Below are 14,728 nucleotides of genomic sequence, written 5' to 3'. Positions count from 1 at the left end.
AGTGGTTCTTAACCTGGGTTCGATCGAACCCCAGGGGTTCGGTGAGTCGATCTCAGGGGTTCGGCAGAGCCCCCGCCACGGAGGTCCGGACACACTTGAATTATTGTGTAAATTTGTGATGACACACACGGCCCGCTTGGCCATCACTAGCTGCAGATGATCATGCTACACTGCTTGGCCAATCAGCGCTGCGGGGAATTTAGTGCATACTCAGTAGTCAACGTGTGACTGTTGTTGTCGTACGTCGTGTGATTTCTTTAATATTTTATCCATACTAACTATGTCGGGCAAAAGAAGAAAGTGGTCGGACGAATATGTACAACATGGATTCTCATGTATCACGGAACGTGATGGGAGTGAGCGTCCTATCTGCATGATTTGCAACGCCAAGTTGAGCAACTCTAGTCTTGCACCGGCAAAACTAAAGGAACACTTCTTGAAGCTGCATGGAGATGGGGAATACAAGAACACAACACTTGCTGAATTCAGGGTGAAGAGAGCCAGATTCGATGAAAGGGCCACTCTGCCTGCTCTTGGATTTGTACCTGTTAACAAACCGATCCTGACAGCATCGTACGAAGTTGCTTACCTGATCGCAAAGCAGGGCAAGCCACACACCATTGGTGAAACACTTGTGAAACCAGCTGCATTAAAGATGGCGAATCTGATACTCGGAACAGCGGCCGAAGGTAAATTATCCCAAATTCCCCTTTCAAATGACACCGTCAGTGACAGAATAGAAGACATGAGTAAAGACATCTTGGCTCAAGTAGTCGCGGATCTGATTTCAAGCCCGGCAAAATTCAGCCTTCAACTCGACGAAACCACAGACGTTTCTGATCTAAGCCAGCTTGCTGTTTTTGTACGCTATGTGAAAGACGACATGATAAAAGAAGAGTTTTTATTTTGTAAGCCTCTTACAACAACAACGAAGGCAGCCGATGTGAAGAAGCTTGTGGATGACTTCTTCAGAGACAACAATCTTTCATGGGATATGGTTTCTGCAGTTTGTACGGACGGAGCTCCAGTCATGCTGGGAAGAAAGTCTGGTTTTGGTGCGCTAGTAAAGGCCGATGCACCACACATCATTGTGACGCATTGTATTCTGCACAGGCATGCGTTGGCAACAAAAACCTTACCTCCAAAAATGGCAGAAGTATTAAAAACTGTGGTGGAATGTGTGAACTATGTGCGAAAAAGTGCTCTGAGGCACCGCATCTTCAGTGAGCTGTGTAAAGAAATGGGCTCTGAATTTGAGGTACTTCTGCTCCATTCTAATATTCGGTGGTTATCCCGGGGACAGGTGCTGAATCGTGTTTTTGCCATGCGTGTGGAATTAGCCCTGTTTTTGCAAGAGCACCAACACTGCCATGCAGATTGCTTCAAAAATCCTGAGTTCATTCTCATTTTAGCGTACATGGCTGATATATTCGCAGCTCTCAATCATCTCAATCAGCAGATGCAGGGTGGTGGAGTCAATATCATGGAAGCGGAAGAACACCTGAAGGCTTTTCAAAAAAAGCTACCGTTATGGAAACGACGAACAGAGAACAATAACTTCGCAAACTTCCCGCTTCTGGACGACTGTGCAAGTAAGATCGAAGATGTGTCTGGAATCGGAGATATTTCTGTATCCACGGAACTGAAGCAAACAATTGCCACGCACTTAGATGAGCTTGCAAAGTCTCTCGACGGATATTTCCCTACAAGAGAGTCATATCCAGCATGGGTGAGACAGCCGTTCACGTTTGCTGTTGAAACAGCAGATGTCAATGATGAATTCCTCGACGAAATCATTGAAATTCAGCAGAGCCAGGTTCAACAGCAACTCTTCAGAACAACAACGCTCTCAACGTTTTGGTGTCGACAAATGAACAAGTATCCAGTTATTGCTAAGAAAGCCCTGGATTTTTTTATACCATTTGTTACAACATATCTTTGTGAGCAATTCTTTTCGAGGATGCTGGACATAAAAACGAAGAAAAGGAACAGACTTTGCTGTGAAAATGACATGAGAGTGGCACTTGCCAAGGTGAAGCCACGCATATCTGAACTGATCTCTCAAAGGCAACAGCAGAAGTCACATTGATTTCCAGGTATGTAATTTGTTGTGAGTTTATGCATTGTGTTGGTTTTATTCTTTGAACAAGGTAATGTTCATGCACGGCTCATTTTGTGTACCAGTAAAAAACATATCTATGTATTGAATTTGAAAAAAATCACATTTTATTTTTCACTAAAGAGGGGTTCGGTGAATGCGCATATGAAACTGGTGGGGTTCGGTACCTCCAACAAGGTTAAGAACCACTGCATTAGAGCGTGGGGCCCTTGAAAGTGCGGGCCTGTAGAATCTGTAGCGACTTTGGCCACTAAGATAATCCGGCACAGATCTAGAGGCATTATTACAGTTCACATTGGTTAGATTTGTCCTCATTCTTTAAATCACAAAGTATTATTAATGTCAAATGAGGGCGGTGAGGCGGTGGGGGGGTGTTTCAATTGAAACAATCATGTCTAGAAGTTTGTCATTAAACATGTTTCTATATTATTCCATAATTGTGTGTTGTCCGTGCACAGATTTTCTATGAGATAGCGCATTTGTACGTACATAGTGTATATGTAACAGCCAGTTTGTCAATCCACTGCTGGATGAGGGGCTTGCCATGCCACGTGAGTTGTTTGACCACACATCACCAGGCTGATCAGTGCAGGTTGGTTGAAGGACAGATTTGTACCCTGTTGTAACGTTCGCTTTTGCCAAAGATGCAACTTGTGTCTTTGGTGAAAATATGGGAATTGGCAGAAAGTAACAGCAATTCGGCCAATTTCATGGGAAACATAACGCCTTTGCGTCAACGTGTAAATGTCGGTGTCTCAGTGAACCCTGGCCTGGCTATAAAGTGAGAGATGGAAGTGTAGTGGCCAGCGCCTTGCACTCCAAATCCGTAAATTCGAGTGTGATTCCCACTCATGGCCAACATCATTGGCGAATATCTAAACTTGTCCTTGGCTTCCCTTACCTTGGCTCAGCTTTTCAACAAATCCCTGCTGCGGTGTGAACATGTTAGCTACTGGGGAGACATCAGACGGCTTGGGCGTCTGATGATGCCATCTCGTGCGCCGAGATGGCATCATTGAGTGCTCGCTAACGGCACTTTGCCCCCAACAGCCACGATAGGGGGCCATCCATTGAGTAGGTACAGCAAGAATCTGTCAAATCTTGTCCCCTCCCCCCATCCCTGTACGCACGCAGACTTTTTACACCCCCCCCTCCCACCTGTGTTCGTACGCCTGACGCACCCCCTCCCCCTGCCGAATCCTTAAAGAACGGCCGATATTTAATCCACGCAGAAACGATCAAGGATTAATAATATTAACGTGTTTAAGCAAACAGGTAGTCCACCGCCGGCTGCATTAAATAATGAAGTTGCGTACCTTGGCCACTTATTTTGCTGAGCTGTCAGGGGGGTACGGTGGCATAACAAGTGACACCTCTCCCACAGCCCCACCTCTCCCGCTAGTACTTGTTGTCTGACGGCTGAAGACACTGACCTGTGGCTCATTTGAAGGCCAATGTAGTCAAATTATTATCGAGGCTTCACCCCCACCCCCGTTTCCTATACATACGTACATTGTCAGTAGACCCCCCCCCCTCATTTGGGTTAACCCCCCCCCGTCCATGCGTACGCACTAAATGTATGGCCCTTGAGGCTATTAAAATTTAGAGGGGGGGGGGGGGGGATCTCTGTCTGCCACGTGGCTATCAACGACGGGGTACCACGCGCGCATGAGTGCCGGGTTGAAGGGCCGTAAGTGCGGCACGCGCGGTGTTACTCGTGCCCCGCCAGCAGAGCCGCAGGACGCTTGCCGTGTTGCGGCTGGAGATGCAGGCCGGAGTCGAGGCGCCCGCGGGGCTTGGTGCACAGGAACAGGTAGCCCAGCACGCAGACGCTCACGACGAACGCCAGGAAGACGAGCGCCGCGAAGCCAAGTCCGACCAGCGCTCCCACGCTGCACAAGGGGGTCAAACGGCAATGCGGCGTATTCCGTTCACGAGCGGGACAAGGATCATTCATAGATAGGACTCACCAAGCTGCCGCCATCGAACATAATGCAGTCGATCGAGATCATCATCCACCCCCCAACAATGCCTGCACACAAGCTGATTTAATCGCTCCATCTCTCCCCGGTGGATGTCCTCGCGTGCGTTTCATTCCTCGGCTACCGCTTCGTCACTATTTGTGGCCATTAACTTAATGTGTTCAAAATATTGAGGTACTAAAGTTCAAGCTAAATATGCCTACACACAGTTAAAAATAGAGTCCTTTCTTTGTCAATTTATTAAGAGATGTGTGTTCTAAAACCTGTTATATTTATTGCGAGGGCATTTGAACACAAGCTCACACACTTTTCCAGAGACAGTCGAGTTTACTGTTATTGACATAAAGGTGGAAATTATCAAATTTCCAGTGCAGGGGATAAAATAGAAAGGCTAACACTGACGAACGTAGTGAAGTATGGTAAAGAGAAAATCCCCATGATGGACAAGGTATGAGGAGGCCATTTGCAAACATACGATTGACAAATAACTGAAAATAACGATTAAACAGAAAACAGGTGATATTGCCTCAATGTGATACTTTTAAAATGTCAATAATTAATTTTACCTTGGGAGACCTCTCTGATTTTCAAGACTCTTGTTCATGAGGGTCTTGCTATATTGGGATATTTGGGGCAATTCCAAGAATGAGTGATTGACTTCTTCTGGGAGGAGACCAGAAAACCCAGAGAAAATCCACCATGCACAGAAAGGGGTGACGCTCAAAGCTCCACACAGAGGTTTAAGAATCCATTGCTGCACTTCCATCCCGTGGTCACCTCACAGCCAGCCTCAACCCTACAACGCCCACTATTCCCAAGAGGTCACCCGTTCAAGGACCAACCAGGCTCAGCCCTGGCAGCTTAAATTCAAAATCTCTATCTGGGGGAGGATGGTGGATAAATGTATCCCCCCCCCCCCCCACAGGAATGATAATTGAAAGTGCAATGCAGGCATTAAGAGAATTAGGTTGCAAATCACAACCTAATTGACATTCCATATAAATTATGCATTAAGAAAGATATGAGAGATTAAATCTCTGTTAGAGAAGAATAAAACTGTATATATAAATGGTCATAAGCACAGATTTAATACATTTATTCCATACAGAGAATGAGCTATAACTAATAGAACTAATCGAATTGCCACTATATATACACTTACAAAGCATAATCTCTATAGAGTTCTGTATTTATAATGGTTTTTAAAGTCAGCTATGCACACTACAGATGTATCAATACACTGTCATATTTCAACAAATACAGTACAATAATTTCCAATGTAGATATAATCTTTGTGTTAGATTGTTTTTTTATATAATTAATTGGTGGAACTCCTCATATCTCAATGCCCATTCTAATAAAAATTCGTGAATAAGATATTTTCTGATGTCTGTGTGAGGGGTTTGGGTTGGTGGTTTGGGTGCTACCAACTTTCAATCAATCAAGCCAAGATTTGTAACACGTGCCATATTGAGCAAGCATCAGAGACGTAAGCATGCATTGCACTGATAACAATGAAACTGAACATCAGGAGCAGAAGAGAATACAAGTGTTTTAAGTCTGATCTCAAAAGGCACCGATTTTATACATGTATAATCAATGCTGACCGGACTTCAGTGGGCAGAGACTAACCTCGACACCATGGCAGCACCGTTCATTTATCGCAAAGACACTCCTACATGTCCTAGTTTAGACTGCATTGGTAAGTGCTGCTCGTCACCATCCATTATTCTGGAAGCATAATAACAGTGGTAATGTTACAAAAAAAATGAGTTCCAGGTCATCATGTCTTTCAAGAGCTGGAGTTAAAGGCACTACACCAAGCACTCATGCTGGATTGCATTCTTAAAGGACACAGGCATGCATCTGGATAGTGAGGTTTTGTTCTTTACGACACTCAGCCACCAATGCATGAGCATAATAACCACTTTTCATAACAACAAATAACACAAGTATGTAGGTAACATCACAAAAAAATTAACAAAACAATCCTTCCTCTTTGGTTCTTTCGGTAAAGTCACGTAGAAAGAAAATAAATTAAATAATAGAATACGACGTTTCGATTGCAACACAAACAACCATCATCAGGTATAACTAAATTTGAGAGAGAGATAAAACACAGACACGGAGACGCACATACAGACACAACATAGACACACTGTTGTGTGTCTCTCTGTGTGTCTCTGTGTTGTCTCTCTCTGCTTGTGTGTCTGTCTGTGTGCCTCCTCGTCTGTGTTTTGTCTCTCTCTCAAATGTAGTTCTACCTGATGATGGTTGCTAGTGTTGCAATCGAAACGTCGTATTCTATTATTTAATTTATTTTCTTTCGACGTTACTTTACCGAAAGAACCAAAGAGTAATTCCTGCAGTCACGAAAGTTTCAAATCAAAACAATGCTCACAGACGCAATTAGAGAAATTCAATTACAAATTACATTTCCAGGTTACAAAGCCAAAACAGCTTTTCGAATGTGTATCTTAAGGGTCACATATAGATGGCAAAGGTTCACTTGAAATCGCCGCCACCAATTTTGCAAGGGCTGTTAGGCAGCACTTGATTGAGGTCAGTTTTCTGTAATCCCTCGAGTGCTAAATCGCTTGCCAGGTCCGCATTTCAAGCTGTGTCAGTGTCAGCATGACGCTACACACCGAGTCTCTATAAATGGATGGAGGCATCTTCTTTACATGAATCGAAATGTTTTTTTTCCCGCCATGCCATAAACACGAAAAACAAACCCATGACTGCGTTTGCAGTGAATCCGGTGAAATTTCCTGTTGCTGAAATTGTGCTCCTTTAAGCCACCGTTTACATGCAGTGCACTTTCTTTCACTGTGAGCACTTGTGTTCACGTGCATAATAAATATAGCACAGCAAAAGATATTTATACATCGGTTTGGTTGGGCAGTTTTATTTGTTGGCCTCCAAGGGCAAAATTGATAAGGTTGAAGGCGACTCAGTTTCAGTTATTAAATGTTGCAGAAGCACCATTTATAACAATTGGAGAGAAACACGAACCTTATTCACTCTGATTGTGGGGTAAATCACGAGTAACGAATGGTGCGTCCTTGGAAACCTGAAAATGCGGAGCACTTATGGAGCCAAGTTTGTGATTTACAATCAACAAGCTTGAAAAGCAAATCAGCATTAGTTTCTGTTCATGAGAAAAGAGCAAAAACTACCGCGTCATTCCCTACATTTACTCGGGTTTCAATTCATGTTTAATCAAATAATGCTCGTGATTAAATGTTGTCATTTGTTTGGGAAATGAATAGAAGAAATAAAAATGATTACGTCCCTTCAAAAAGCTCGCGAAAAAAGTATACGTCCTTCATACTGTGATGAATACATATGTTATGAATTCCATTCCGTTGCATACGTCTAATAGGACACTACGGTAAGAGGGAACATAAAACAATGACATCATTAGACGCCAGTAGTTTCTGTAAAAAAGAAAAAACACGCGTTTTTCAAAATGGTCAAGTTACTGGACTTATACCAGTGTTCTTCACTACATTTGTAGAGGGGGGGGGGGAGCACTCTCGCCGATAAGACATCATCAGCGTGTGAGGGGCTGCCACACACGTCAAACCACTGGGGTTTGACAGCGCGATGATGATGGGGGGAGTTGTCACGTGTTGTGTATTGCTGTTGACCCCTTTGTGCAGCGTGGGGGCACGCTAGGGGCTGCACTAAAGGCCACCAGGGCCCGCCAGTAGCCCGCGGGCCTTGCAATGAAGAACACCGACTTATACGAATACATTTGCACCCGAGTCATCTTTCTTATTTATCCTACAACTTATTGGAAACTAGTGAATGTATATCAATGTAATCAATGTAACCAGGGGCCGAGCCACTGGGGTGTCGTGGTTGTCTGGACACGCCCACCGAGTTGAGACGGCTAAGAGACACCCATAGGGTTAGGGAGGGGGAAAATCACAATCTTGTTGAGTCTGCATTTTGCTTCTTTCAACAAGGTGACAAGTAAATGTTAATTACGCTGATGACGGAAACCCATGAATGCACAGTAGGCACAGTACTGAGTCACAAATGATATCTGTAACTTAACCAATAACCACCAGTCAAGCAGCCCCGGAACTAAAATGCGCCTTAAAGCAATGCTGGACATGACTGAGGGCTCCATGGAATGCCCCATGACGCCACGTGGCATCCTTGGAGAAACTCAAAGCACTCTACATGCCCTCTGTTGGCATGTAAGTACACAGCAAGCCGGTACTCAGCCAATGCCATAAGAGGCTGGGAGAGTGTAACTTTCATTGGATGCAAAAAGCTACGTGGAATTGAACCCATATTGACATGGTTCCTGGTCCAGTATTCAAACATGACACTACAGTGTTTTATATGCCACTGTAAATAATGCACCAATAACAACAGTATTGCACATGCAATACCATGTGCAATATGTTTGTCAAAAGTTATATAGTGGTTGGATATAGACAAAAAAACTGTATGTAGGAGCTGTAAAGATTGACATGTTAACATGCTGATGATTAATTTGACGGCCAAGTACATGTATTCAGAAAAATAAATCTCGTTGCTGGTGTATATAATACACTTTAGAATGTTCCTGTTATTACAGGCAGCTCAACCAAACTAACTATTTGTCAAAGCAATGCCCTTATTTTATTCATGATCCATTCAATACAACATAAAAAAATCAGCTTGTCTGTGCATTTGGCCGTGACCTACTGTTTAATATATTTCCAAAAATGCTGTGTTTTTTGTTTCCGTTAAAATCGAACGAAAGAGCTGCTGTTCAAAGCCCCATCTGGTGAATGTAGGGGACATTCTTCGATTTCATTGCATGATTTATAATGCGAAGGAAATGTCTAACGGGGAGCAAAATAAGGATTTGATGTACTTTTTGTACAGACTGTGCAACTGGAAAAATATAAAGAAGTTCAAAATTTACCCCTTATGTTACCCCCTTTAACCACAGTCCTGTATCAACAGTACTATGAATTAAATGATTGCAAATATTTGTTCTCCAAGTTCCTTGTGCCTTGACATTTGTCAAAAGCTTAACCAGTCATAAAAAATGGATGTACCTGAACCCTGTCATGCATACCAATAATTTAACACACTGCCAATTCTCTTCTTAGAGAACTGACTTTATGTCTAGGACCTTACATGGGAGATACTAGTTATACGTATTGAATGTCGAGGCGATGTTAGGAATATGCTCTACGCACCGTAATATCAAGAAAGACTGGAGCCTCGATCATAACATCAGTTAAAGATAAACAAGGTACTGTTGCATCACTAAAATAGTATATACTACTGCATCTTGCTTCTTTTAACAATTAACGTAAATAAATGTTCATTACACTGATGATGGAAGCCTTGAAAGCACAGTAGGTATTGCACCACGGTGGTGAGATGTTAACTACCTTGCCTGGTATACAGAAGGTCGTGGGTTCGATCCCGACCCTGACGCCTATATATTTGGAGTTTGCGTGTTCTCCCCGTGGTCGTGTGCATTTTTCTCTGGGTCCTCCGGATTTTCCCTCCAAATTTCCAATCATGCGTCTGTTGAGCTATCGTTTGTGGCCGGGTGGCTTCGAAAAAAGAGCTATGTTGCTCAGTGGGCCATATCTGGTAAAAAAAAAAAAAATTGTTTTATATAGTTTAGTATATACTACTCTGTATTTATTGCTATATTTTGTTCCTGAAAGGCTCAGGCTCAGCTCCTCACGGATGGAGGGTAGGGTATTTTGGGGAGGCCACCAACAGCAGTGATTCACACAGCTAAGGAGAGTGAATTTAGGTTTGCCCAAGGGACATTTGGTGGTGCAGGCCACTACCACAACACCCACCTAGCACCGGCCCTGAATAGGCTTCTAATACTGCGCTGAGATTATTTTTTTCTGTAAGGAAACCTTTCATTCAGGCTGCTGGCTATCCTGAAAAAAAAGGAAAACGAGACTAACATTTCCCGTCAAGGATTGTGGCCTGCAAAAAGGTTGACGGTAGCTTGTGATAAGTAGCTTAAATCATATTCTTGGTTCTTTCAGTAAAGTCACGTAGAGGGGAAACAATGAAATAATAAAAATATAAAACAATACAATTCTCACGACGTTTCAACCACAGCAAGAAAATTTGAAAAAAGTGCCTGTGGTTTTCACACCTGATGATGATTGCTTGTGTTGCAGTCGAAACGTCGTGAGAATTGTATTGTTTTATATTTTTGTTATTTTATTTTTTCCCTTCTACTTGACTTTACCGAAAGAACCAAGAATATGAATTCCTGCAGTCACGAAAGCTTTAAATCAAAATTTAGCTTAAATCAATCAAGATTGATCTATTTTCTCTTTGTAAGTTAATTTACACAAATGTGTTTTCCTTGTAAATGTCTTTACATTATTCCACCCACAGGACAATGACATCGCAGTGCTGTGAAAGGGCACAGCTGTGAAGAAAATAAACTCTGCCACTGCCTTTTCCTCTTTTATAGCCTTGCTTTTCTGTTGTCAAAAGATACGAAATAATTTAATAATGCTATGACTTTATGTCAGCGAGACTTGCAAATCACAGGGCAGTGCTATATGTCACTACACGGCTATATATGTCACTCCACGGCTACGGAGTATTGAGCTACAAGATGACATTTTTTCCAGGAAAGCATGCACTTTTGACAACAACAATTTCGCCAATGAGTATTCACGACTCTTGTTATGGCACCTCATCTGGTCTTTTTTTGTGGGAAATAAAAGGTATTTTTTGTTTTTCTATCTCAATCGTTAATAGACGGGGTTTTTTGGGTTAGATCGTGTAAATTTAAATGTGTCGTTAAACCCGCCACCACCCGACACAGCCTACGTGTTAAACTATCTATCTCAATGATTACCAGGTGTACCATGATGTTTTAAAAATATATATTCAATAAACTACCATTGTAAATCTTGTTATAGACAATACAGAACAAGACATGTACCCAGACTAACCCCCCTTAACTGACACTTGCTCCATTTAAATTGTGCACTGGACTTAATAGATAAAGATTGGTTCAGCCTTTGCCCTTTTCAATATATACTCACTGTAAAAATTGGACATTTTTAGACAAAAAAAACAAGGACTTGCCGCACGGTTAGCAAACTCAGTTTCAGTTTATTTGTTTTGGTATAGCCCTGTGAGCCATTCGGCTCTTGAATCGGGTGCAACCACAACAAACAAAAAAACAAAAACAGGAACAAGAAAACATCTTAAAGTGACTTTGTGACTGTGCAAACAGAAAATCCATGAAAAAACAGCAAAATATTCCTGAAAAAATCACTGTACACCAACGCTGTGTGCAAAAAATCCCAGTGGGATGCAAGTCAAACAACAACAACCACAATAAAACTTAGATTAACTCCGTGCTTGCCAGTGGCATGACGGGGATCTATCAAACGTACCTTTCACCTGCTGACACTGATATTTATACTGTTAATAATGAATAATTTGGTATTCACGCCGTTCTTCGCGCGTTAGGGCTATTACGAAGGTGCCATACATCTTGTAGGGTCTGCCAGTAGGGGGCTATGTTGCTTAAGTGGTGTTAGCAAGTGAAGCAATTTGTGGGGTAATTTTTTTTATTTGTTGATTTTTTTGTTTGTTTTCATGTTCACCACAGGTATATGTCATTAATGCAGACATGATTCCTTGCAAAATGTTTCGGTTTGGTGTTTTAACATCTTAACACCTGTTTTAATGCCAGAAAGGATAAAACCTTTTCTTATATTTTTTCACACACATCTCTTTTTTTTAATCTCGCAAAACTCTTCATCGTTTTGTTGCTGGAGGCTTAAAATTATAGGCAAAAAAGGGCCTTGAGTTATAAAAATGTGAATGTTTAAATGTCCACATTTAATTTCAGAGGGTGCGTGCACTCCATGTTAAGAACCACTGTCTTAAAGAGTTCATAACGGAAGTCTGAAACTACATATCGCCCTGAAAAAAGTTTATGAGCAATGCCACGTGTATAAGTTGACAATGGTATGCTTGAGAGGGTGTGTGGTGACACAGCAGTCACCACACTGTGCTACGAACCCGGCCACACAAGTTCGATTCCGGCTCACGGCCAACACTAGTGACAATTAATTATCAGAACCATTCTTCGGCCTCCCCTAGTTCACCTCAAATGAGTATCTGCTGTTGTGTGTAAGTATCGCTACTGGGGAGACAAAGGCGGTCGGACGTGGTGTTGGCCACCCACCCCACCGTGTACCTTTCCGGCCTTCATAGGTGCTCGCTAACAGCACTTGCCTGAATAGTCTGTTAAAGGCTATGTGGGTGATCCTTGTCTTTGAATGTCTGACACACATAGCTCAGCATTTTGGACATTATGAATGATATAGAGACCATACTATATACCATATGTATATATGCGGTATAGACGATATCTATACAGAGCCCATACCATGGAGAAATGGTTAGAGCACTGGACTTAAATATGCAGAGGTCACCGGTTCCATTTGATCTCCCGAGTGGCAGTTGACGCAACGGGGCAAGTTCTCTTAAATCCCCCAAACTCCATTTACCGAATAGTACAAAGGGGTACAACAGAGTCAGTCTATCGGCAGGTCTCCTGTGGTGGGATGAAGTGTGGAGTACTCTGACCTCTACCAAGACACCAAGCCAGCATAGGCGAGTAGGCCAAATAACGACAAGAGGCAGCCTCTCTCTCTCTCGACCTAGTAGTGGAGGCCTTCCTTCCTGTCAAAGAGTGGCGTGAGCCAGACCATCGCAGGACCGCGCCTCTACTCTTCATCACGAGGACAAACACGCGCTTTAATGCAAATCGTTGCGGGACGCAGCAGCAGTCTATATGCTGCAGACCTACCTCAGAGCCCACATGTAGCTGTGTGAGTAAGGGAAGAAGTGATCCGGTTCTTCACAGCAGTATTTGAGGTCAGCAAAGCCGCAGCAGTAGGTCGCTGAGCTCGAGTCGTTTGGCCCCGGGCACATGAACGCCAGCACGGACACGTGCTCAGCATTCACGTAGCCACTGCACAGGGCAGTTGAATCTATAACACACGGCAATCATTGCAGGGATAAAAACGTGTGCTAAGAATACACGATGTAAATGCAGCTTAACTTCTTCAACGCGCATGTATTTACGTCCATTTTCTTTTCGCCATTTATAATCACCCTGATGTCACAGGGCCACGTTTAAATTGATTCCAAGTAACAAAGTAAATTGCCTTCTTTGCACAGTCACTACAATACGAAAGTGAGTTTCTCAACGAGATAATTACGACGCTATCAGGAGGCCGGCGAAGATTAACACTGGTAAAGAAGCATCGAGAGAAATACGTTTTTTTTTAATCATAGCTTTGTGCATTTCCATGTCAAAATGTTTAAGGCACTGCTGTGCATCACATTCTGCTCACGTTTATTATGTCAATTTCAGATCCATAAGTTCCATAAACGTTATTTAATGTATGACTCAGTCATGCAGAAACTATTTTTTTCGCATTTTGGGTTCGTATTGCATTAAGGTTTTCTGAAAGCATTTTATGCAATGTACATACTCGTGAATGTAACATCGACTTCAACATTTCATGAAAAAAAAATTCTGCAGCAAAATATTACATTAAGTTTTAATGCGGTAGATGCAAAATTACTATATAATGCACGAACATTAATATGGAGATACGCGTGCGCGTTCCAAACTCTATTTGTGCTAACAAGTGCACACAAAGTCCTGCAGTTGCTCCAATCTCCTTAATGGGAGCTTTGCCTCCCGCCTCTGTGTAAGATTGTGAGCAGGCACACGTTAAAAGCGCCAAATGTAAGCATCAGGGTTGTGGCGATAAAGCACATTTAGATGTTTCTGTTCATCCTCAACGATGATTTCAGCAGCCGAATGTGTCTTGCGATGCGATGGAGGTGAAGGTCTCAGCCCATTGTTTTGCTGCTGCAGTTTGACGTGCTCGCAGCGAGCACCCTGCAGGAACATCCAGTGCCAAACACGAGAATAATTTCTGCGCTACAGTCACCCACATATCCCTTGGGTCACTGGTAGATGTTGAGTGCTGAATGCCACTTTGAAGGTCATCCTCGGCAAAAAGTTATACTTACAGTCATAATTTATTCTATTGTCCTGATACATATTGACAAAAATCAAGGTTCTTTCTCCGGGAGGACAAGTGCCGTTTTCTATGTACCTCGTGTCAAGGGATCACTGATGAGGGACATTAATCTCCAATCGCCAGCCTCGACCCTGTCCTCAAAAGCACACTTTTTGTCCCTTTCATTTTTCACTGCTATAGCTACAGTAGTGAAGAGTCGTTAACTACTCACTGTTCGGTAACCTGCATTGCCACTAGGTATCAAAGGGGCAGTGCAGCGTTACCTCTGTGTACATAACGGTTGGGGTCAGACGAAGTGAAGTGGATCGTAGCCACAATTTGGTAAGAACCAATCAGACAGTTCCACGTGGGAATGTGGGATTGGTTACACCTGGCCACAAACGGTTATAAGAAGGGTGAGCGCGCAGAGCGCGGGGAGTTCTCTCCCTACACGAAGACTGAAGCCTGGGCTGAAGATAGCCAGGACCCTGGACCAGCCTTCCAGCCCTTCTGAGGGCTAAGGCTCGGCGTATCCAGTGGTCAAGACCCGCCAGGCC

The 14,728-nt window shown here is 43.0% G+C and overlaps 1 protein-coding gene across 1 annotated transcript in view; it reads right to left on the bottom strand.

Annotated features, from left to right (window-relative positions):
* The window catches only part of LOC116940508 (protein shisa-like-2B), a 47,494-nt gene that overhangs the window by 15,745 nt on the left and 17,021 nt on the right, over positions 1 to 14,728 (bottom strand). Inside the window, exons 2-3 of the mRNA XM_032950421.2 lie at positions 12,941 to 13,124; positions 3,869 to 4,011 (exon numbers count right to left, since the gene is read on the bottom strand). Coding sequence (XP_032806312.1) covers positions 3,869 to 4,011; positions 12,941 to 13,124 — 327 coding nt within the window. The remainder of the gene's footprint in view (positions 1 to 3,868; positions 4,012 to 12,940; positions 13,125 to 14,728) is intronic.

Source organism: Petromyzon marinus, chromosome 9 (genome assembly GCF_048934315.1).
Source record: "Petromyzon marinus isolate PM22_M1 ecotype Great Lakes invasive population chromosome 9, UKy_Petmar_22M1.pri1.0, whole genome shotgun sequence".
Taxonomy (NCBI): domain Eukaryota; kingdom Metazoa; phylum Chordata; class Hyperoartia; order Petromyzontiformes; family Petromyzontidae; genus Petromyzon; species Petromyzon marinus.
Note: the sequence above shows the minus strand (reverse complement) of the source record. Positions and strands in the feature narration are given on the sequence as shown.